The sequence below is a fragment of the Heptranchias perlo genome, chromosome 38 (genome assembly GCF_035084215.1).
Source record: "Heptranchias perlo isolate sHepPer1 chromosome 38, sHepPer1.hap1, whole genome shotgun sequence".
Lineage (NCBI taxonomy): Eukaryota > Metazoa > Chordata > Chondrichthyes > Hexanchiformes > Hexanchidae > Heptranchias > Heptranchias perlo.
Window position 1 is genome coordinate 3,476,912 of NC_090362.1, and position 24,332 is coordinate 3,501,243.

General features: G+C 42.4%; 1 protein-coding gene and 1 long non-coding RNA gene across 4 annotated transcripts in view; one reads left to right on the top strand and one right to left on the bottom strand.

Moving 5' to 3' along the window:
- vps13c (vacuolar protein sorting 13 homolog C) overlaps positions 1–24,332 on the bottom strand; it is a 294,638-nt gene that overhangs the window by 72,793 nt on the left and 197,513 nt on the right. For both annotated transcript variants that reach the window (XM_067973304.1, XM_067973303.1), the window contains exons 56-61: positions 22,974–23,134; positions 21,083–21,204; positions 18,348–18,645; positions 9,748–10,137; positions 7,116–7,220; positions 1,085–1,249 (exon numbers count right to left, since the gene is read on the bottom strand). In XM_067973304.1, the coding sequence (XP_067829405.1) occupies positions 1,085–1,249; positions 7,116–7,220; positions 9,748–10,137; positions 18,348–18,645; positions 21,083–21,204; positions 22,974–23,134 (1,241 nt within the window). The remainder of the gene's footprint in view (positions 1–1,084; positions 1,250–7,115; positions 7,221–9,747; positions 10,138–18,347; positions 18,646–21,082; positions 21,205–22,973; positions 23,135–24,332) is intronic.
- Positions 1–24,332, top strand: part of LOC137304659 (uncharacterized) — a 41,518-nt gene that overhangs the window by 6,056 nt on the left and 11,130 nt on the right. Inside the window, exon 1 of one of the 2 annotated variants that reach the window (XR_010958601.1) lies at positions 12,564–12,929. The exons of the other annotated variant lie outside the window; for it this stretch is intronic. This is a non-coding gene — a long non-coding RNA (uncharacterized lncRNA). Of the gene's footprint in view, positions 1–12,563; positions 12,930–24,332 lie in introns of those variants that run through there. 2 annotated transcript variants of the gene reach the window in all.

Consider the following 24,332-nt stretch of genomic DNA (forward strand, 5'->3'; position numbering starts at 1 on the left):
AAAACTACACAAATACCCAACCCAAAGGATAGAAATATTGCTAATAAACCTCATTTAAATGACATTTCCCCATATATCTAAGTACACACATCCATGTAATTACACTACCCTAACCCCTCCCATAATCCACAGAATTGATACCTGAAAATAAATAACAAGCACAAAATGATTTTGAACTTACTTTTTAATTTGAGACATGAGTTTAGCGATAGTGGCACGCAGCCAGTTACAAGAATCGGTCCTGCACATAAGGTAATGACACTAAGGTTCTCCAGCAGTAAACAAACATCTTTGAATAGACGTGCACCTTAACCGGGGTCACGGTCATTAAATCAGATGCAGCACTTGGCGTAAGCTTCCTGTCCCGATATTTATGACATTGAATGTCGCTCTCGTGGAGAGGTCTGTATGAGCTTGCAGATATATGAAGGGGCTGTTGCTTTGCTCAGTGTCGGTTAAATGGAGAAAATTAAGTGAGATTGTTTTCCTACGAAGAGGAGTGGAAGGAGCATCACAGTCACATTTATAGTTGGACTGATGGTGCGGGGAGGGGGATGTTTCTTGGGCATGGTAGGAGGATTGAGATAACTGCTACGGCAGCATGAGAAAGACCACCATCACTAAGAAATGAGTGGATGGACAGTGCTTGGGGTTCAGAAAGGCTGGAATCAGAAAAATCACCAAATGAAGCAGACTCAGAATCCAGTGAAGATAAATCTTTGGAGGAATTGTCAAATATCTGGGGAGGATTCCACAGGGAAGTATAAGGCTGAGGACAGAGTGAAGATATTGGCAATAAGGAGATTCTCTGTTTTGGCTCTGACAAATGCTGAACCATACAGAACAGTATCCTAGGCTTTATGTATCTATTTTACTATAGTCACATTTTATTGTTGGAATAGGTAGCAGATTGTATCAACAGTTAAAGGAACCAGCCCGGAGGTATAGTGTAAATTGTTTCTGGGATCCAAATGTGGGTGCATTGAAAATGTGATAAATTCTGGTGCACTTCTGATGATAAACCCACAGGGGAGAATGAAGTATCTTCACAAACATATTCCAAATCTGAAACCCTATATTGTACCTCTGCTGCTGTAATATAAATCCATCTCCAACTTTCTAACAGGCCACTGGGCTGTTCTTCTCCAACCTCCAGCTCATAGGAAGACTTATTGACCAGTGTGTAGAATGGAGTTAAGGTAACAACTTTAGTCATGTTGAAACTGCTCATCTTAATGGTTACTCCAACCTGTGATTAAAAAAAAGGATCAGTTATCAACAGTAGTTGCAGTAAACGTTAGCTACATTATTATATCTTCATTTTTTAAATAAAGGCATCCTTTACATGTCTATAGGTTTCCCAAGAAGCAGCTTACCCTATTCAACAGCTATCTTGCCAGATGACAGGCTTTTAAAAATTTCTTTGAATTCAGTGACATCATGAAGTTGGAATACTATCTGCATAATTACTCATGCGCCTACAAAGTATGTATATAAGCCATACCCAACCAAGGAACAGCAGCACATTTCGGAAAGGAAAAGAAGTAGCCACAACAGATCCTACATATTTCCTAGCAAGGGACTGCAAGGAACATGTAGTTGAAGTATGCGTGTGGAGGGGGCCATTATAAAACAATGATATACTGTAGTTAACACAGCATTCCCAGTATCATTAAAAAGATAGTGCTGCGATCAGGACAGCGAGAGTGCCCTTTACAACAAGCCAATATTCCCAAAAATGAAGATCACCCATAACTACTTAATCAAGGAATAGTGTTGGTACAGGTACATAGATACCCCAAGAGACAGCTCTGCAGAACCTTTCAATACAGAACTCAAGATTGGCCCACAAGGCAGTGTAGAATGCTCAATAAGCTGTGGACATGAAGACAGTGTATTTAATACAGTCGCTCTCCAGTCGAGGGGATATCAGTTTCTGTAGGATTGCTAACTGCTCTTAGGCCTGGAAGATTATTCAGGGTTGTCCAAAACACTATAGGGGAAAAAATTTGATAAGGGTCAGTTTTGGGCGGTGGTAGCGCGATGTGCTATTACCCCGCACCGGCAGGACACAAGTTTGGACCCAAGGGAGCACTTACCTGCAATCAGCATTCCTTTCCAGGCCTTGCACATGGAATCAATTCAATTCGCACTTTCCACTACCAGAGGGAACTCAATCTCTTAAAGGGAGGATGCTTCTTAGAAATCTCAAAGATAGCTGGTACCTGTTATTTGTTGAAAATAACAGTCTACTGTCTGCACGGAGTCTGAACAGAGATCAGACATCGCACACGTAAAACACAGATGCAGATCCCATCCCTATGTTTACACACTGATGAGTTATGTTAAAACATTGAATAAAGGTTGCGCACTACTAAATTCCACATCCTCCAATCTGCACACCAGACCTCACCAATCTGCCGATCTGAGTTGGCACCAGGCCTGCGAGAGTGCGAGCAACAATGTTCTCTGCTGATGCACTAGAGACCTTGGGTGCAAGAGGAGGACAGAAGGAGGGACATCCTGTATCCGCACCGGGGGTGGGGGTGGGGGTGGGGGTGGGGTGGTGGAGTGGTGGCAAGAGGCCCTCCAGACATATAGTCAAAAGGCAGTGGGAGGCAGTAGGGGGTGAAGTCAATGCCAGGAGCACAGCATCATGAACATGGATGCAGTGCAGGAAGAAGTTCAGTGCTTTGACATGAGCGGGCAAGGTGAGTGAGGTCAACCGTCAAGTGGCGTCTCCTACCAACTACACCACACACTACACCTCCCATCCCCAACGTAACAATAAGCTCTTTCCATCAGTACTCAACTCTTCCAATCAGATGCTTCCTCTCACCCTTACACATTATCACTGTTTCAAACCGCCCACCCACAACTCACAGCCCATCACACTGGCAGTTATTCAACCAGGACAGGCACATCACCCAGACACACGTCCCGCTTTCTTGCAGGAGAAGGTGGTGCATTTCAAGAAGCAGCAAATGGCCATGCCATTTAGCCCCTCGAGCCTGTTCCACCATTCAATGAGATCATGGTGGACCTGTGACCTAACTCCATGTCTTAGCCCCATATCCCTTAATACCCTTTTTTCACAGAAATCTATCAATCTCAGATTTAACATTCACAAGTGAACTAGCATCAACTGCCATCTGCAGAAGAGCATTCCAAATGTCTCCCACCCTTTGTGTGTAGAAGCATTTCCTAACTTCAGTTCTGTATGTCCCGGCTCTAAATGTTAGACTATGTCCCGACGCCCTATTATTGAAGTTTAGGAGACCTCCAAAAACAGTTACAAATGCCAGAGGCAATAATCCAGCCACTAACCTGAAATGCCTGCATGGTCCCTTTAAATAGCGCTGGTGGGGGGGGGGGGGGGGGGTCCTCCAGGCACTCTAAGACACGTTCAGATGGTCGGGGTTAAGTCCATACATTGAGTTGAGGGTTAAGTCCCAAAATGGTGTCTATCATTTTAAATCAGCTTTGCATACTTATTGAAGCCATTTTCTCCCTACTTTACATGATTCCAGCGTTTGTTATCTGTGCCTGCGCTAACTCCTATATCAAGATGGCGCCTGGCACACGTCACGCAAGAAACGTGCATGCGCATCCAAGATGCCATCTTGGATGTCAGAGAGGCCATGTGGCGCCGAAACGAGCGCTACATGGCCCAATTTAGCGCCAAAAGTCCTCTGCAGAGGATCCAGTTGAGATTTCCTCTAGTGCCAAGTTGTTCACGGCATTGGCAGTGGTAAGAACTTCTGAACAATCAATCTCTTAACAGGAAGACCTCCTGAGTCCATGCATTGCAGGCACAGATAAACTGCAACAGAAGTTGGGAATTTCAAGGAAAGCACTGAATTTCAAGGGGAATTTCAAGGAAAGGCTGAAAGAGGACATGAAACAAGCATCCTTGATGTGCACTGTGCTCAGCCAGTCTCTCCGCCCATTTGGGCAGTGTCAGCATCAACATTTCCTTTTTGAGGAATTTGTTAAGATCTCCTGTATCCAGAATGGGGTCCAAATCCCTCAATCTTTAGGTATTTCATGGCTCCAAGAAATTTCCCAGAGTTAAATCTGCTCCTTTCTTACTCAAGAGAAATCTGGTCAATCAAAGCAGCGATAAGATGACTGTCTACTTGGCCATTAAGATGATCAAATGTGTGGGGCAGTCCAAATAATCTGTCAATATGACTGCCTTGAAATAAGGACTGTTTATGTCACGGGATGGGGTGAATAGCAGTGACAATTTCCTTCATCCGCATATTGCTACTGATCTTTTTCAAATTTGCTGTAAGCTTTATTAGGTGGCCTCCGACTGAGTCTCCAGAAAGGGCAAAAGGGGAAGGCAGAGAAGGGTTATAGCAAGCCCAACAGGGTTCTTATTTGTTCTGGGGATGTGGGTGATGCTGGCAAGACCTCCTTTATTGCCCATCCCGAGTTGCTCTGAGGGCATTAAGACTCAAGACTCAACTATGCAGTGTGGGAGTGGAATCACATATAGGCCAGACCTGGGAGGGAAGATAGGTTCCCTTCCCTGAAGGACATCAGTGAACCATTTGGGTTTTTATGACAATCATGGTTATTTTAGTTGGTGATTTGGTTCATACAGATTTTGCTGGGTAAAACCGTGAAAAGGATGTAGACTCTGCATATGTCTGCAGCTCTGGTGTCCTGACCCATAGGAGTCAGATCAGCCTGAAGTTGTGTTGTATTCCTTAGAGTTTAGAAGGTTGAGAGGTGATCTAATCAAGGTCTTCAAAATGATTAAGGGATTTGATAGGGTAGATACAGAAAAACTATTGACTCTGGCAGTGGAATCCAGAACAAGGGGGAAATAATCTTACATTTAGAGCGAGATCATTCAGGAGTGAAATCAGGAAGCACTTTTTCCACACAAAGGGTAGTGGAAATCTGGAACAGACCAGGCATGGTCTAATTAAATGGCAGAATAGGCTTGAGGGGCTGAATGAGGTTCCTATAGATAACCTCCTAACAGGCAGCCCACTACATACATATGAACATATGAATTAAGAGCAGGAGGAGGCCATTCGGCCCCTTTAGCCTGCTCTGCCATTTGATAAGATCATGGCTGATCTGATTGCGACCTCAACCCTACTTTCCCGTCTACCTACTATAACCTTTGATTCCCTTGTTAATCAGGAATCTATCTAACTCAGCCTTAAAAATATTCAATGACCCTGCCTCCACCGCTCTCTGTGGAAGGGAGTTCCACAGACTCACGACCCTCAGAGAAAAAAATTCTCATCACCATCTTAAATGGGAGACCCCTTATTTTTAAACTGTGGCCCTTAGTTTTAGTTTCTCTCACAAGGGGAAACATCCTCTCAGCATCTACCCCTTCAAGTCCCCTCAGGATCTTATATGTTTCAATAAGATCACCTCTCATTCTTCTAAACTCCAGTGTATACAGGCCCAACTTGTCCAACCTTTCCTCATAAGATAACCCCCTCATCCCAGGAATCAGTTGAGTGAACCTTCTGAACCGCCTCCAAAGCAATTATGTCCCTTCTTAAATAAGGAGACCAAAACTGCACACAGTATTCTAGATGTGGTCTCACCAATGCCCTGTACAACTGTAGCAAAACATCTCTACTTTTATATTCCATTCCTCTTGCAATAAATGACAACATTCCATTTGCCTTCCTAATCACTTGCTGTACCTGCATATTAACTTTTTGTGATTCATGTACTAGGACTCCCAGATTCCTCTGTACCTCAGAGTTCTGCAGTCTCTCTCCATTTAAATAATATACTGCTTTTCTATTCCTCCTGCCAAAGTGGACAAGTTCACATTTTCCCACATTATACTCCATCTGCCAGATTTTTGTCCCTGTACCCTCTACAGTGAAGATGGACACAAGATATCTGTTCAATTCATCCACCATTTCCTTATTTTCCATTATTAATTCCCCAGACTCACTCTCCAGAGGACCAACGCTCATTTTACTTACTCTTTTCCTTTTTAAATACCTGTAGAAACTTCTATCTGTTTTTATATTTCTAGCTTGCTTTCTCTCATATGCTAATTTCTTCCTCCTTATTATTCTTTTAGTCATTCTTCGCTGTTTTTAAAAATTTGGTCCAATTTTCTGACCTACCACAAATCTTCACGGAATTGTATGCTTTTTCTTTCAATTTGATACTATCTTTAGCTTCCTTAGTTAGCCACGGATGGTAAGTCCTTCCCCTAGAGTCTTTCTTTCTCACTGGAATGTATCTTTGCTGAGTGTTATGAAGTACCTCATCAAATGTCTGCCACTGCATCTCTACTGATGCATCCCTTACATCTCAAAGTTATAAAAGTACCCAATGCTGGGTCCAGGACTCCGACATTTTGCAGAATCGGGCTGTTTGGTATATTTTTAGTACTTAAATATGATTTGGAGAGCGTGCCCTGTTGTATTCAGTAAGGAATCAAAACATTGAGAATAAAGTTACTGAAAACATAACTACAAAGCATTAAAGAAGCACATTCTATGGAGTATCATTCACAGGGTACCAGTAAAATTTTTTAGTTCTGCAAATACACTACAATATTGGTAATTGAAACAGATACAATGGAATTAATTTTTTTATATATTAAAAAAAGCACTGATCAGTGGGTTGAAACGTTATCCCAAAGCCTAGGTTGAAGCTGAGCCCTTCCTTCATATAAATGGGTTCAAAGTACAAAACTGTTCGATACAGTATTTTGGTTGTGGCGTGAAGTGGAAAAGTGATGTTATTGCAGTAGATGCTCTTTATACATTGTGGTTACGGCTAATTGCTTCAACAGAGATGAGAAAACATAAGACTGCCAAATGCACAATGTGCAGCTGGCAGCACCTTGTTCACACTGGATGGTTGTGAATTTGATTAGTGTTACCAGGTCTGTAAATTTTAAATGTTTTCAGCAAAAAGCCAAAAACACCCACACTTTTAATCCATTTAAAGTGCAATGGTTATGTTACTGGGCTAGACACTGCAGCGGTGGAGACTTAGCACAGACTTGACTCCGGATTTACACTGTAAATTTTAGACTATAACTGCACTCCTGTTCAGTATCTGTCCCTTGGAAACATTCAAACTGCACTTCAATTGAGAAAACTCACCAAATATCCCATACTTTTTGCAGGACACTTAACACATCCATAACTTCCCACAGTGTCTAATGAGAAACCATTAGACCAGCCACTGGTGGATACACACAGCTGAATCTGTAAGCAAAGAAAAAAAAGTAACACTGTATAATTTTCCAATACAATACTTCAGGATCATCAATGCAAAACCCTCAAGGCAAATCAAATAAATGACAAAAATAAGTAAATATGCAGAGTGTTGTAGTGGGTTAGCATACTGTCCATTAACCAGTGGTGCCTGACTTAAATCCTCTCCATTTAACCCTAGGAAAGCACCCCTCATTTGTATCCTGTACTATCTATCAATCGTGAACCGATCCACAGTACAATACACAGTGGGATATGGGATTCTGACTGCAAACTACTACACCCCGATCTCTGATGAGTTGGATATAGGCAGGAATCTTGGTATCATTTGAAGACACGGTTTTCATCACTGGAGGGGTGGAAATTTTGTTTTTCTTTTTCATAAAGAAAAAAAAGCATAAAATTATTCTTTTAAACAGTTTTTTGCAGCCACACTGTTATATTCTGCAGCTCCAAGTATATAAAGCACAGTACACAATTCCACACTATCAGCCACTCTAGCCATCTATAAGATGCATAGATTGGCAAATTTCCAATAGCATCTCTGTCTACATTTATTATGGGGCAAGTCAGAAGTAGGTGTAAGAATGCCAAAGAGATTGGATATCTACGTCCTATATACCACAGGGAGCACAAAACAGATCTAGCTCATCCTGAAAGAAAGAACCTTTTGCCCCATCACAGCTTCGAGCTGTCTTTAGTTGACTTTTGGTCATGACTATTCTTCTCAGAAGTCTATTACACTTCGCAAGCGTGACCCTGACCTTCCAGTCACTTGCCATTTTAACTCCCCACTCCCACTCTGATCTCTCTAGCCTCTCTGTCCTCAGCCTCTCACACTATTCCAATGAAGCTCAACATAAGCTCGAGGAACAGCACTCGTTTAGGCACTTTAAAACCTTGATTTCAACAACTTCAGATCATAACCACTGCACACATTTTTTTTTAAAGACAGCAGGTGTGGGTAATAGTTTTGCTGTTACATTTACACCTCCTCTAGACCCATCTTTTGTTTCTTAACTTGTCCCATTATTACCCTCCTCGCCTTGCACCATCATCCCTTTTGTCATTTAATCATCCCTGCCATATCACAGACTTCCCTTTTGTTCTTTCCTTCCCTCCCCCTCTTTCCCTGGCTTAAAACTCTTTCACATCTTCCAGTTCTGACGAAAGGTCATCGACCTGAAACGCTAACTCTGTTTCTTTCTCCACAGACGCTGCCTCACTTGCTGAACTTTTTCAGCATTTTATGTTTTTATTTCAGATTTCCAGCATCTGCAGTATTTTGTTTTTGAGTCTATTACACTTGATCACAGCGTGAGGAAAAATTTTGATACTCCTAAATTTTCTTCTCCCTCACTTGAAACCGTACCTCTTGCCCAATTGTTATGGTTTAATTTGAGTTAATATTTCAGATTTATTTTTTCTATACCATTTATGCATCTGTGGTCCCCTCCCAGTTGCTTCTTTTCATCGCTGAGAAGCTCCACATTTTTCCGGTGTTTCCTCATAACTCAAATTCTCTGATGCTCGGGATTTGCTCTTGGCTCATTCCTGCACGACCTCCAGGGTATGAATATCTCAAATGTGTCTAGGTTACCAGAGCTAGAAACGGTATTCAAGGGTGCAATGACTAAAGAAATGTACAGTTTAAGCGTGACCTCCTCAGACTTGTACTCTACCATTTTGGCTATATTTTTCCTACATTACAACTGTGATTACACTTCAAATGTACTTCCTTAGATATAAAGCGTTTTGGGACACCCTAAGATCATAAAAGGCGCTATATAAATGCAACTTTTCTTTTTTCCTCTTCCTGTATATTTCAGCATTCTGCTCCCCTCTTAATAGGAGGCAAAGCCAGCATCGAGTGAGTTTGAAGGACCGCCAGAACCTTCATGGCTTACAGACCTTTAGTGGGGCTGAAGGTGCAAGCGGAACCAGAACATGCAACATGGTGCCACGGAGGTGCCACCGAAGCTTATGAACATATACCTCCTTTGATCTTATAGCATCATTTACAGCACTTGCACATCTATCCAAGACCAGCAATGCTGCAATTCCAAAACCATATGTTATATCCATTACTGTTACCTCAGCCTCCAACAGGGCTATTTCACAGCAGAAATAAAATGGAGATCACACATGAATAGAAAGGATGATTCTGCACCCTGCAATAATACATTGTTCAACTACAAAACACTGACTCCCTTGTGCTCTGTATGGTGTCTTCCACTAATTGCATCTATGTTTAATGGTAATAGATTGTACCAAGGCTGGTATGTTAGTGTTTATTTTGTTTCTAAATACAGAAAGAAAACTTGAAGAAAAAAGGTGAAGCTGCATCCTCAAAAAAATTACAATGTTTAATTGATCTTAGCAAAATCTGTCATTCCTTTCACCCCATTGCGGTATTTTATCTTTTTAAACTGTGGATGACTGCTCTCTCACTACAAATGAATGCAATATCTCATTGTTTCCTGGACACCTGAAAGTACCCAAAAGGAATTACACTCACCTTATTTTTGCTGAAAATATTTTTCCGTTTGAAGGAAAACAGGACGACATCGCGGAAGTCAGCGGGATGCTTCACATGTATATCTTCTGCACGGTACTGCAGGACTCTCGAGGTTTTATTAATGATCCAGTACGGGCTGTAAATAGACAAAACCAGACGACCACTAATTTTTCTAACATGGACAAGCAAATTGATGCTCATGCGATCTTTAGAGTCGGCAGTGAAGGACACTGGGAAAAATTCAGGAAGTCCATCTTCAATTTTAACATGGCCACTCCAGTTCCTGCCTTGATATTTCATTAGGACTAGCTCCATTATTTCCCCTCTGATTCTGGAGTGTAGTACATCTGCTGAGCATCCTTCTGCCAGTTCACTAATTTCTGCAGTTCCCTGAATAAAACAAACAGACATTATCAATTGAACATTTTGAAGGTAAACTCTTGCATTTTGGAAGGATGAGGAGCGGCAATATAAATTAAACAGTACAATTTTAACGGGGGTGCAGGAACAAAGACCTGGGGGTTCACATGCACAAATCTTTGAAGGACAAGTTGACAACGCTGTTCTAAAAAAATATAGGATCCTCGGCTCTATAAATAGAGGCATAGAATACAAAACAAGAAAGTTATGCTAAACCTTTATAAATCCCTGGTTGGGCTGCAGCTGGTGTACTGCATCCAATTCTGATTGCCTGCTCTTTTTTTGAAAAGAACACAAGTTAACTCTGCTGGAGTGAGAGCACGATACAGGAGTTAACAATGAGATCCAGTCAAGATCACAAGCACTTCTTCAATTTTTCCAAAGGCAGACCCAATTAACACTAGATGAGGCATCATTTGGTTTAGTACAAAACTGCTTTCATCCATGGTTCATCCTTGTTTTCAAGTCCCTCCATGACCTCAGCTCCTCCCACCTCTGTAATCGTCTCCAGCCCTACAACCCTCCGAGATCTCCGCGCTCCTCCAATTCTGGCCTCTTGCGCATCCCCGATTTTCTTCGCTCCACCACTACGGCCATGCCTTCAGCTGCCTAGCCTCTTTCCTTGCTTACTGTCCAAACAATCTGGACACAGGTTGCTTTTCCCCCGCAGCCTTTATGTTCCTTTGGCCATGTTGATTTTTTAAAAAGCCTCCCTTCAAAAACTAACAGAGATCCAAGAAATTTGTCAACTCCAAGGTGATGGATCTCTCCCAAACTCTGGAATTCCTTCCCTAAACCTCTCCACTTTTCCTCCTTTAAGACGTTCTTTAAAACCTACCCCTTTGATCAAGCTTTTGGTCACCTGTGCTAGCATCTCATGATGTGGCTCGGTGTCAAATTTTGCTTGATAACGCTCCTGTGAAATGCCTTGAGATGTTTTACTACGTTAAAGGTGCGACATAAATGCAAACTGTTGTTGTAGACAAAACATAAAGAACACAGAGTATGACAAAATCCTCTTTGTACAATTTCTGTTCACGCACTGTTACAAGAAATTCAAGAACTTGCATTCCACTAGCCCACTTCAGGCAACCTCATCTTAGGATAGCCTCATTCCTTGCTTCCTTTCTGAACAATCAGGGCACAGGTTGCCTTTCCCTTGCAGCCTTTCTGCTGCTTTGATTGTGTTGATTTTGTAAAAAGCCTCCCTTCAAAAACTAACAGATACCAGAAATTTGTCAACTCCAAGCTGCTGGATCTCTCCTGAAGACATTGTTAATGGATGAGCCACTGTTTGGCCACTCTTCAAAACACTTCTCGACTGCCAATGGATTGTCCACACAGCAAGAGACTGTCTGCAGCAGTTAACCACTTTAGGCAAGGTTCTGCTCAAAATATATTTTAAGCCAACTCATGTCTGGGTCCTAGATCATGGAAGAAATAGTCACAGAATCCCAAACTGTGACAGAGAGCAATGCCAGAAACTGTCAACTCACCTTGGAGCTACCCTTCAAGGCTGGAGAATAGGATTTTGTTTTGAGAGACACATATCTTTGGTGTGCATAGTGAGACTTAAAACTACTGAAGAATCTTGCTGCTATCGGTCGCTGTGACAGTGGCTCTTTGGCTTGTTGCGGCACACACACACACAATGGATGTTTTGAAGGACCATGGATCAATCAGAAAGCAAGAGGCTGGATTTCATCTAGTCAAGAATGCATAGGGCTGTGGTAACCTTTATATAAAATTGTGGAAAGTCATGAGGCTCAAGGGAACTTGCTCACATTGCTTGTCAGTTTTCATAAGGCTTTTGACCTAATAGCTCATATGGCCCTGAAGAAGTAGTAGGAAGATTTGAAGTACGTGGCTAAATCTTGGATTTTATTTGGAATACATACTCCAGTTCCAAGACCGGTTTAAAGCTGGATTAAAGACTCAATGAATCCATCTTCTTTTGAAAGGAGAGGCAAGGTTGTCATTCATTATACTCAAGGTCATTATAAATAATGTATTGGTCTGTTCTGAAATAACTGTAGTGTTCCTTTTTGCAGATAATATTTTGTTGCAAATGGACTCATCTAGTGATTTAGTGCACTCCATGTACCATCTTGAACAACCAGTGGGATCTATAGGGGTGGATGCCTCCCAAATGCAGTATTATGGGAGTTCAAAGATATTGATCTGGAAATAAAAAGGGTACCAGTCTCGGTTGTTGATTCATATTCATTTCGAGGGGTTCTGATGTGTACCAAACTCAGCCACTCTGAGAAGGGGCAAAGAGCTTTTCGCGTCCTTCTTCAGTTACAGCAAAGTCCCAATACAGGTTGACATGTGATGTTCAAACAATTCTTCTCCATTCAGAACTCAGAGAAATGCAACTGAAGAGCCTCCCCTGCCCCACATGTTATGATCCAACAGCGAATTGTGAAGTAGACTTGTGACAAAAAACAGAAATAGTTGCAGGAGGGGTTAACATCAGCCTACACCAACTGATCACTAAGTACCGTGATGAAGGAGTCAAAATCATGGCAGACATACCTCTTTGCCAAAAACTTCCACCAGGATCTAGAGTAAGCAGTTGGTGATAAGTAGCCTGGCAGGTGGCTTTGCACTTTAACATCTGGAACATGGTGGCTGATACATTACAAAGTGCTCTGTATCGGTCCTTCAACCTTTCCGCTGGTGGATGATATTGTACAGCTGATGAGGAAACTCAACAGACTTGGGATGACTGCTGCTGAAAGGTGTTACCTGGAGGGCAGGTATGAAAATACATGCTTATATATCAAGGGTTCAGTGCTCACCATAAAGTAGGTTGCAGGAAAACAAGCAGCTGCTGCTGAAGCAGCACCAGGTAGCTGAACCACGTTTTGATGGGGTATGGTGCGTATAATGGTCAGGAATGACAGCTATGCACAGTTACAATCCACGATAAGTTGTGCTGCTCACCATGCCACTCGTGAGCAGGTCTTCTTATTTGTGTCTGCCGAGTGAGAGGTCACACTCTTGCTCGTTATTCATCTAATTAGCAGCTAGTGATTATCCACCTTGAAGGGATGGCGGGGGAAAGAAGAGGTCAGCAGGGGTCTCATTGGGATCAACACGGCTGCAAAATGGCATGTCTGTCAATGGAATATTCGAACTGAGGCAACCTCTGTGGCAAGTAATCAGACACCTGAGCCAACTAATTCTCCACAGGACACAATTGGTGACTGACCAGTCAGATTGGCTTATTGATGGGACCTGGAGGGATGGACTGATTACTGGTCGTCTTTCCACTTCACATAACCTAGAAAGACCATACCCTAAAAGGTAGAGCGGGCTGGATAAACTTACCAGTGCACTCTTAGAATCATAGAATCATAGAAGTTACAACATGGAAACAGGCCCTTCGGCCCAACATGTCCATGTCGCCCAGTTTATACCACTAAGCTAGTCCCAATTGCCTGCACTTGGCCCATATCCCTCTATACCCATCTTACCCATGTAACTGTCCAAATGCTTTTTAAAAGACAAAATTGTACCCGCCTCTACTACTGCCTCTGGCAGCTCGTTCCAGACACTCACCACCCTTTGAGTGAAAAAATTGCCCCTCTGGACCCTTTTGTATCTCTCCCCTCTCACCTTAAATCTATGCCCCCTTGTTATAGACTCCCCTACCTTTGGGAAAAGATTTTGACTGTCGACCTTATCTATGCCCCTCATTATTTTATAGACTTCTATAAGATCACCCCTTAACCTCCTACTCTCCAGGGAATAAAGTCCCAGTCTGTCTAACCTCTCCCTGTAAGTCAAACCATCAAGTCCCGGTAGCATCCTAGTAAATCGTTTCTGCACTCTTTCTAGTTTAATAATATCCTTTCTATAATAGGGTGACCAGAACTGTACACAGTACTCCAAGTGTGGCCTCACCAATGCCCTGTACAACTTCAACAAGACATCCCAACTCCTGCATTCAATGTTCTGACCAATGAAACCAAGCATGCCGAATGCCTTCTTCACCACCCTATCCACCTGTGACTCCACTTTCAAGGAGCTATGAATCTGTACTCCCAGATCTCTTTGTTCTATAACTCTCCCCAACGCCCTACCATTAACGGAGTAGGTCCTGGCCCGATTCGATCTACCAAAATGCATCACCTCACATTTATCTAAATTAAACTCCATCTGCCATTCATCGGCCCACTGGCCCAATTGATCAAGATCCCGTTGCAATCCCAGATAACCTTCTTCACTGTCCACAATGCCACCAATCTTGGTGTCATCTGCAAACTTACTAACCATGCCTCCTTAATTCTCATCCAAATCATTAATATAAATAACAAATAACAGCGGACCCAGCACCGATCCCTGAGGCACACCGCTGGACACAGGCATCCAGTTTGAAAAACAACCCTCTACAACCACCCTCTGTCTTCTGTCGTCAAGCCAATTTTGTATCCAATTGGCTACCTCACCTTGGATCCCATGAGATTTAACCTTATGTAACAACCTACCATGCGGTACCTTGTCAAATGCTTTGCTGAAGTCCATGTAGACCACGTCTACTGCACAGCCCTCATCTATCTTCTTGGTTACCCCTTCAAAAAACTCAATCAAATTCGTGAGACATGATTTTCCTCTCACAAAACCATGCTGACTGTTCCTAATTAGTCCCTGCCTCTCCAAATGCCTGTAGATCCTGTCCCTCAGAATACCCTCTAACAACTTACCCACTACAGATGTCAGGCTCACTGGTCTGTAGTTCCTAGGCTTTTCCCTGCCGCCCTTCTTAAACAAAGGCACAACATTTGCTACCCTCCAATCTTCAGACACCTCACCTGTAGCGGTGGATGATTCAAATATCTCTGCTAGGGGACCCGCAATTTCCTCCCTAACCTCCCATAACGTCCTGGGATACATTTCATCAGGTCCCGGAGATTTATCTACCTTGATGCGCGTTAAGACTTCCAGCACCTCCCTCTCTGTAATATGTACACTCCTCAAGACATCACTATTTATTTCCCCAAGTTCCCTAACATCCATGCCTTTCTCAACCGTAAATACCGATGTGAAATATTCATTCAGGATCTCACCCATCTCTTGTGGTTCCGCACATAGATGACCTTGTTGATCCTTAAGAGGCCCTACTCTCTCCCTAGTTACCCTTTTGCCCTTTATGTATTTGTAGAAGCTCTTTGGATTCACCTTTGCCTGATCTGCCAAAGCAATCTCATATCCCCTTTTTGCCCTCCTGATTTCTCTCTTAACTCTACTCCGGCAATCTCTATACTCTTCAAGGGATCCACTTGATCCCAGCTGCCTATGTACATTGTGTGATTTCAGCTGGTTATGCTCCAGGAGCAAACCAGTTCACACTTCAGAATCGCCAAACTTTGGCTTTTGGCAACTTGTGCCTGAGGTCCCTAGACTTGTGTACATGGGGAAGTACCCGAGTGGATATCTCAGCAGCTTGTTTTGGAGACTCTTAAGCAGGGGGATGGGTTTTGTCACTGGCTCACCAAAAAAAGTTAATATCCTATCAAACCTACCATCTCTTTTTTTTCCCCTTCAGTGTTACAAAAAATGCATAGTTTGTAGAACTATGCTACATGTAATATGGCTAATTGTTTAACAAACTGATTGGAAAGAGAATGTTCGTACATTAACACTTAGAATCATACAGCACAGGAGGAGGCCATTTGGCTCATCGTGCTTGTGCCAGCTCTTTGAAAGAGCTATCCAATTAGTCCCACCCCCCTGCTCTTTCCCCATAGCCCTGCAATTCTTCTCCTTTTCAAGTATTTATCTAATTCCCTTTTGAAAGTTACTACTGAATCTGCTTCCACCGCCCTTTCAGGCAGTGCATTCCAGATCATTACAACTCACTGCTTTAAAAAAAATACCCCTCATCTCCCCTCTGGATCTTTTGCCAATTACTTTAAATCTGCTTACTGACCCTCTTGCCAATGGAAACAATTTCTCCTTATTCACTCTGTGAAACATCCTTCGTAATTTTGAACACCCCCATTAAATGCCCCCCAACCTTCTCTGCTCTAAGGAGAATAACTCCAGTTTCTCTAGTCTCTCCACATAACTGAAGCCCCTCATCCCTGGAATCATTCGAGTAAATCTCCTCTGCACCCTCTCCAAGGTCTTGACATCCTTCCCAAAGTGTGGTACCCAAAACTGGACACAATACTCCATCTGGAGCCCAACCAGTGATGTGTAAAGGTTTAGCATAACTTCCTTGCTTTGTACACTATGCCTCTATTTATAAAGCCAAGGATCCTGTATGCTTTTTTAAACAGCCTTCTCAGCTTTTCCTGCCGCTTTCAAAGATTTGTGAAGCTGGGATTGTTCTCGTTAGAGCAACATAGAAAGTGCAGAATAAAAATTTCCAATATGAACATTTTCAACAACTTACATTTGGTCAGCACTTTTAATGTAGCAAAATATCCCACGGCATTTAGTTTGGGGCCAGATTCAAACGGGAGCAGGAGGGAAATTGGGTAGATGGTTCAAGATGCAGTCGAAGAAATAGGTTTTGAAGCTGGAGAAAAAGCACGGTGGATCGGTTTAGAGAGTTGCAGAGAGTACGGAGGCAAGGTAGCAGAAGGCACCGCCGTCGATGGTAGTGCAGAGGGAGTGAGGAATACGTGGTAGACCAGTGTTGGAAGAGCGGAGGGTATAAGCAGGGCACAGGACTGAAAGAGGCTGCAGAGAAGGGGAAGCTCAAGGCCATGGAGGGATCTGTAAATGAGGTGGAGCGTTTCGAAGTCAATGCACTGAAGAATGTGGAAAGACAGGAATGAAAGGTCAGGTGAGCATGACTGTAGGATGAAGGCAAAGGCGTTCTGAAAGCTAGCAAGAAGGGCATTAGAAAAGTCAATTCTGGAGGTGACAAAGGCATTAATTATGGTTTCTGTGGCAGTGAGGGTGAGGATGGGGGTGAGGAAGGGACGGAGGTGAGTGATATTTCGGAGGTTGAAGTACGCAGACTTGGTCACGGACTAGATGCAGCATTTGTAGCCCAGGTCAGGTCACTGAAGTAGCGCACCATCGGGTTGAACACGAGTGGCATCCAGGAAAGGTGGTGGGATCAGGGGCTAAGGCATGAAGCTTCTGACACTGTCTGAACTAGATGGCTTCCATCTTGCCAATGTTGAGCTGCAAAAAGTTCTGGCTCTTCCACCACTAGATGTTGGACAGACATCAGATAAGCACAGCAACAGTCCTAGAATCAAGGATGGTGGTGAAAAGATAAATCTAGGTATCACTGGCATATACATGAAAACTGAACCCACGCTTGCTTTAAAGTTAAAGGGCAAAATATAGACAAAGAAATGGAGACGGTAAATTAAAAAAAAAATTTTTTTAAATCGAATCCTGGGGCACCCCAGAGAAGAAACCATTGCAGATGTGCGAGCTGCATTGGACGCAGGTAAGAATGGAACAGCTCGAGGGAAGTGTCATGGAGGCGGATCACACGAGAGGCAGTGGAAGCAAACGATTTTCTGACTATGTCAAAAGCCACAGAGAGGTTGAGGATGGATAATGTATCGTGGTCACAATCACACAGAATGTCAATGATTTTGACCAGGTCGCTGTCAGTACTGTGAGCAAGACAGAAGCCAGACTGAGGGGATTTCAACAAGGAGTGGTAGGTATGGAGCTAGCTGGCAACAGCACATTCCAGAAAATTGGAGGAAAAAAGGTTGAGGATGGGGGAAGTTTTGAGAGTAAGCTTTTTAAAGGTATGGGGTGACTATGGCAGCTTTGAAGGGGAAACAGTGTCCAGTGAGGGGAGAGGAGAGATAGTTGCGTTGTTCAGTGTTGGATCGAGTAGGAGAGTTAACAGAAGCTGAGTTGGGAGGCGATCAAGACAGCATGATGTAGTATTTTCATTTTAAAACATCTGCATGATCATACAATGCTCTCTCCTCATGTCATTCTCATCATGAATACGGAATGGAGGTATTACAGTCCTAAAGGCAACCGCAAAAAAAAAAACTACATTTGAAGTCATCATTAGCATGAAGATTGTTACTTTTACTGTTGAAACAGTTGCTATAATTTAAAAGTATGCAGATGATGAAAGATTATATTTTCATTGCAAACAACCCAAGTTCACCGTGAAACATGGAGTCAGCATGAAGATGATTAGCTGCAAGCTTCCACTCTCCTTGAAATACACTCACCTCCAACATGTAATTCAAACAATATGGCAGAAGATTCCTGATAGTAACTGTGGGGTGGAGGTGAATGATATAGGCAGGATCCCACTCATCTTCACCATGATTACTGATAAAGTTCAGTTCATCTGGAATAGCAATGGTGTTCACTATGAGAGGCAGGAAGCTCATCTCAGTTGAAGGACACTGCAGCACGCATCTGATCTCTGTGCTCCTGTGAAGTTCTTCCTTCCATGTAATGTATGTTGTTGATACTTTGAATTGATTCTCCAGCTCTCCTGATGGTTTGAGGAACAATTGGCCTCTTTAAAAAAAACATAAATGATTTAGTATTTTATAAAATGCAGCTATATTTTGTACAGCTCTTACCTTATCCTATACTTCAAGTGAAAATGTAATTAAGTCTATGTTAAGTATACAAGCTGCTCTCCCATAGCATTGCTGACAGGTAGTCTGGAGCCTGGGTGGGGTATAATATTTAGCAGCTACTGTAGCGGTGTATAATCTGACCTGTCCTTGTTTCTGCTTGTAAGCTCATGAGGACAGAGGGCAATTTAATTTGCTTGAAAAGTTACATCTTCAGATCTGAACACACAAACACAAAAATATATTAAAAGGGTCGGCATCCTGGCATACTGAATTGCTTAGGCGCAGTGAATATCAGAAAATCGAGCAGGTTGGAGTGCAGGCCATTAAAGGAACCTACGCAATTTTCCTCCATTTACATGAATGGAGGGAAATCAGGCAGGTTCCTTTCGAGCTGTGCATTCTGACTCATCCGATTTTCCAGATATTGGCTGTGCTCAGGTGAGTATGTGAGCACTTACTACAAATATAACACTCACTTCATGTAACACTATTCCTGTCTCAGTTTTGCATCACACCAATGTGTTACACTAAAAATGGCAATTTATAGCCCTATACTGTTTTGGTGCCCGATAATTGGCTGATTACTAACATGTGACTGATTCCCATGTTGGTCCTCCAGACAGTGTCCCCCAAGTCTGACCTTTCTGAGAATCAGTAGAAGTCTTAGCATTGATGAAAGAATTTGGAAAGAAGTTTCTGGGATTAATGCCCAAGACATTCATTTTCCACTCAAAAAACACATAAGTAATAATAGCTTAGAATTTGCTGTCAAAATAACAGCAAGGCTAATGGCACTCGCCGTTATTTATGGGTAAATGGTACAGCAACTTCAGGCATGGAGCAAATGCGTGATTAAATGTGAACATCCAAAAGTTTCTGTCCAAGTTGCACCATTCCACCATTAGCTTCATGAAACTGCATCCAGCCCTTTGTCTCCCCGTTATTTTTGGGAACTTGCTGTATTTGCCCATTAAACTTGCCACAGAAAGTTAAGTCTTGTCATTACAAGCATTAAGTACCCTTTTAATGATGTGATAAATATTAATTACTGCCAATCAACCTCTGGCACTGAAAATTAACTATTACAAGTGTGGAGTCTCATTCCTTCAGGTTTTGGATTTTTCAGGGAGGTTTTCAAAATGTCAAATTTTAAATTGTAATTTTTCTTCTTACTTTTCCTTTCTGTCCCATTTTTTTTCCTCTCTCTTTCTCTTTCTGTACCAGATTTGACATTGAAATTGATCCCTGAAATTCACCCTCCTCAACAGTCCTTCTTGTGTTTATTTCCCAATCCTTAAATCTCATTGGTTAAGGAGATACCCTGTTGCTTGCCCTGTTTCCTTCGCTACACCGTTATTAGTTTGCACTTTCAGCAACTTAGTGGGAAAATTTTTTTTGAGCTGAAGGGTGCAGGAGCTTGTCTAACTAACGGCAGATGCCATTACATGCCCTGCTACAGCAAAATCTGGCCCAATGTTTTTTTTTACTTACTGCAGCTATCTGGACAAAGAGGTAGCACAGCTGTATAAACAATTTTTTATATAAACAATGATTAAATTCTCAGTATAAACAGAATAAAAGGAGGTGCCCCTATTATTTGCCACTCTAAAAATAAGTACTTTATAATTTGTCCTGTGAAACATCACAAAAAGTCAAATTCATCTCCAAGCTTGCTTTCAAAATCATTTGGAAAAATAAAAAACTCAAATACTTTTACAGCCTGTGCTAAGATATACTAGGAATGTTGATGGAGAAAAATAAATCTTTCTATAAGCAATCATTATTTCTAAATTCCAAGTATAAATATTTTGATTATATGTATAAAAAAAGGACAACCAATATGTTCCTTTATCTATGTACTCAATTTTCATCTCTTACCTTTTTTAAAGCACAGAGTAGACAGCAAGATGATAGCCAACATGCACCATGTTGTAGGCATGTGCCTGTTTACCAGCATCAGAGGCGGCCCTGGGCTCCAGTAGCCCTGGGGATAGCTCTGATGTTTGGAAGAAGTGAGGTGGGAGTACTGTGAGGTTGGCAGTACTGTCTTGGGGACCTTGGGATTTTGGAGCACTGAGCGGAGAGTCCTGAGGATGGAAGCACTAGGAGGCACCTTGGGGTTTGTAAGACTGGGGGTGGAATGTGAGGTTTGACACAATGGGGGATTTCTGGAGCCTGACAGCACAGGAGAGGGTGGAAAGGAGGGAAGGAGGAGGGGGGTATGGGTTGATGTGATCCTAGGGTCTGGCATCATGTGGTGGAGATGATTTGTCAAGTCAAACATAATCTCCCTATCACGGCCCCACCCATAGTCCTGTCCCATTCTCAAGCTGGCTTGCCCAATATGTGTTAATGTTTAAGTAGTTTCCCACCTGTAAGAATCTAAAGGTACATGGAACTCCTCTTCGGGATTAGCCACGCCAATAGGCTCTAGTAACTGGCCATCCGGAACAAACTTACAGACTATAAAGGAGACAGAGAAGTGGTTCTTGATCTATGGATAGGGGAAAACACCACAAACATGATTAATACAAACTACATCTCAAACTGCACTGTGTCTAAATTCAGACATGTTTCACTAGAATGGCTCCATTAACAAATCGCTACGATTTAATTTGCTTAACCCCTCTAACAAGATGGCACTTCAAATTCCGTACGTTAATACCAGAGAGGTGGCAATCAAAAGTCTTAGTGATCCTATAAGCAGGAAGTAGTGAATATGATAAACATTTAAGCAACCTTGCACCTTTTAACACCAAAATCAGTAGAACGTTCAAAAGTCTAGTCCATTCGCTACATTACCAATTAACAATGTATTCACAAGACGACATGTTCAGATTAATAACGTTTAAGCTGAACAATGTCCTCCTTTTAAACTGCATCAATTTCAGATTCTTGAGATGCTGCATATGGATAATGTGCCCTCAAGCCCTCTAACAATGCTGCTCTAAGCCAACTAGTAGGACATGCATGACACTGGTCTCGGAATAAACCTCCATTTAGTTTCCCCAGCCCTAAAGGGAAGCATCTTGTGTCAGATCAGCCTGCACCTGGAGAACTAGTAGTTAGTAATTAAATACAATGGGGGTATTAAATCTGACTTCTCAACTTGTATGGTTGTTCATAGAATCATAAAAAATTTACGGCAAGGAAGGCCATTCGGCCCATCGTGTCTGTGCTGGCCAAAAATGAGCCACCAGCCTAATCCCACTTTCCAGCACTTGGTCCGTAGCCTTGTAGGTTACGGCATTTAAGGTGCATATCCAAGTACTTTTTAAACGAGTTGAGGGTTTCTGTCTCTACCACTCATTCAGGCAGTGAGTTCATACTAATGATTTAATGTTCTGTACCACTATAACGGAGACAATTTGCTCAACCCACAATTTCAGAATGCCTGGCTGAGTTGACTATTTTTGCCAACCCATTGAGAAGTCTACCCCAGTAAAGTTTCTGTTCCCCAACATGGAGTGCACACACTCATATTGAGACACATCCCACTTACTTAAGCTTAGACCCAGGTTCGGGACCCATAGGAGTGCTCAGGGATATAGTTATTCTTTAACCAGTTAAAACCATATAGTTCACCAGTACAGAGCACTGGTGAACTTTCCAATACTTGCCCGGATATGACCAGCCTTCTCAGCTAAGGCAATAGTTTGCAGGGTGACCTGGAACTAAAGTTGTAAGATCTGTTGTTGGGGCTACCATTCTATCATTCCAGGTTCTGTTAGTGGGCCAGACTAGTCAATCATCCAGCGTCCTTGACTAGTTCAAGTATCGGATTACTGAGTCAGCCACTGAAGGCTGACTTTGTTCTGAACTTTCCTTGGCAAGCAGGTTATCTTGGAGTCAGCTGCTTACCTTCCCATCACACTGGAGGACAGTCACAAGTTGGTCGATAAACAAGTGCGGGTTTGAGCCCTTACTAAGTGGAAAGCAGATACCAGAACTCCTCACAATTGCCATAGTATCTAGCGCAACTCGTCAAAAAATGAGAGGATGCATGCCTAGCAGAATTCCCTGCCCGCCAGAGGCCCCCACCATAGTACGGAGAGATTAGGTCAGTGCAGACTGGAGCCTCCCATCCTGCAGCCACTTCCCATTTTGCCACAAACCACCTCACAGTGTGGTCATGAATCACACGTGACCCAAGTAGATTACTGAAACAGTTGGATTTTTAAGATAATCCAATGCTGTCAGCGTCACTGCTAAAGCGTACTTACTGAAAGCAACAATAAATAAACTGAAGAAAAGCTGTATTACCTGGAGAGGGGATCGGATGATAACTCTTTTATCACCTTCGACAACATCTATCTGGGCTAAAAGCGAAACTGAATGTTCACTGCCAGGATGGAAGACATTATACAGACGTCGACCTGGCTTGGCAATAGGAATATTTGCTATTTCGGTATAATCACATGGCACTGATGAAATAAAATTGATTTTCTTCATTTAAAAAAAACATGTTACTTTTCAGCAAAGCATTGCTACATTAATGTACAGTTTGAGAGGGTTAATTCAGAACCTTTATTAATTAAACAATTCTTTGTTCAGTTGACAAATTTGATACATGATAAATTTCAAAATTATCCAACCAATGTAATGCAATTAACCCTTTTAATTGTTAAACTTAAAGCCCAGCCTTTAAAAAATTTTAGTTATGGTTCAGAAAAGCCATACATATTCTGGTTAAACAGTATCAATTCATCTCAGTAGCAAGATAGCTTATGGTCTCAACACAATCTGTGTTTTGGTTCAGTACACGAGGTCTTATAGTGCACCAGTCTCAAAAAAGGTTCATGCCCAGTGCCTCGAGGCTATAGCAAAAGCAAATAGAGTGTTCGGGGGCAGAGCAAAGACAATCCAATAGAAAACAAAAAGCACCATAGCACCCTTGTACAAGACCTTGGTTAAGTCCCATCTAAATAATGTATCCACTACTGGTCCCCTCACAAGGTTGGGAATATGGAGGCTCTGGAAAAGGTTCAGAAGTAGGGCCATTACTTGGTCCATGTGATGTCTGGGCTGGTTTCGATCGCCCAAGAGGAATTTCCAGAGTATTTTTTCCTTTATTGACCCAGGGTTTTTTCCTCTCTTTTTTTGCCTCTTCCAGAAGGTTGCATGGTTGCGGGGGAGGTAGGAAGTGTCTGGTCACGATGCTTCATCCATCATGAGGTGTGGGGCAAGCTTGATGGTCTATTCCTGCCCTTCAATTGCATATGTTCATATGAATACCTAGTTCAAAAACCCTCAGTTATCACGATAGGCTCGGAGAGCTGGGTCTTTTTATTCTAGAAAAGCGTTGACCTTAGAGTGATTTGATTGAAGTATTTAAATGACGATGGGACTAGACTATGTCCACGTGGACAGATTATTTGAACTAGATAAGTTAGGGAGAACGAGGGGTCATGCGTGTGTTCGGTGAGATGTCAGGAGATTTATATTTCTACAGACGGTCATGGGTCATGAAGGAATAAGTTGCTGGCTCCTGCAGCGAGCGTGAATTTGCTGCAAACTTAAAGGTCGGTGGGATGTTGGGTGATGTACTTACTGACCTTCTGCACAAAGTGACTGAGACGTTGGGCATTATACCTCAGTCACTGTGTACAGAAGGTCGGTGGG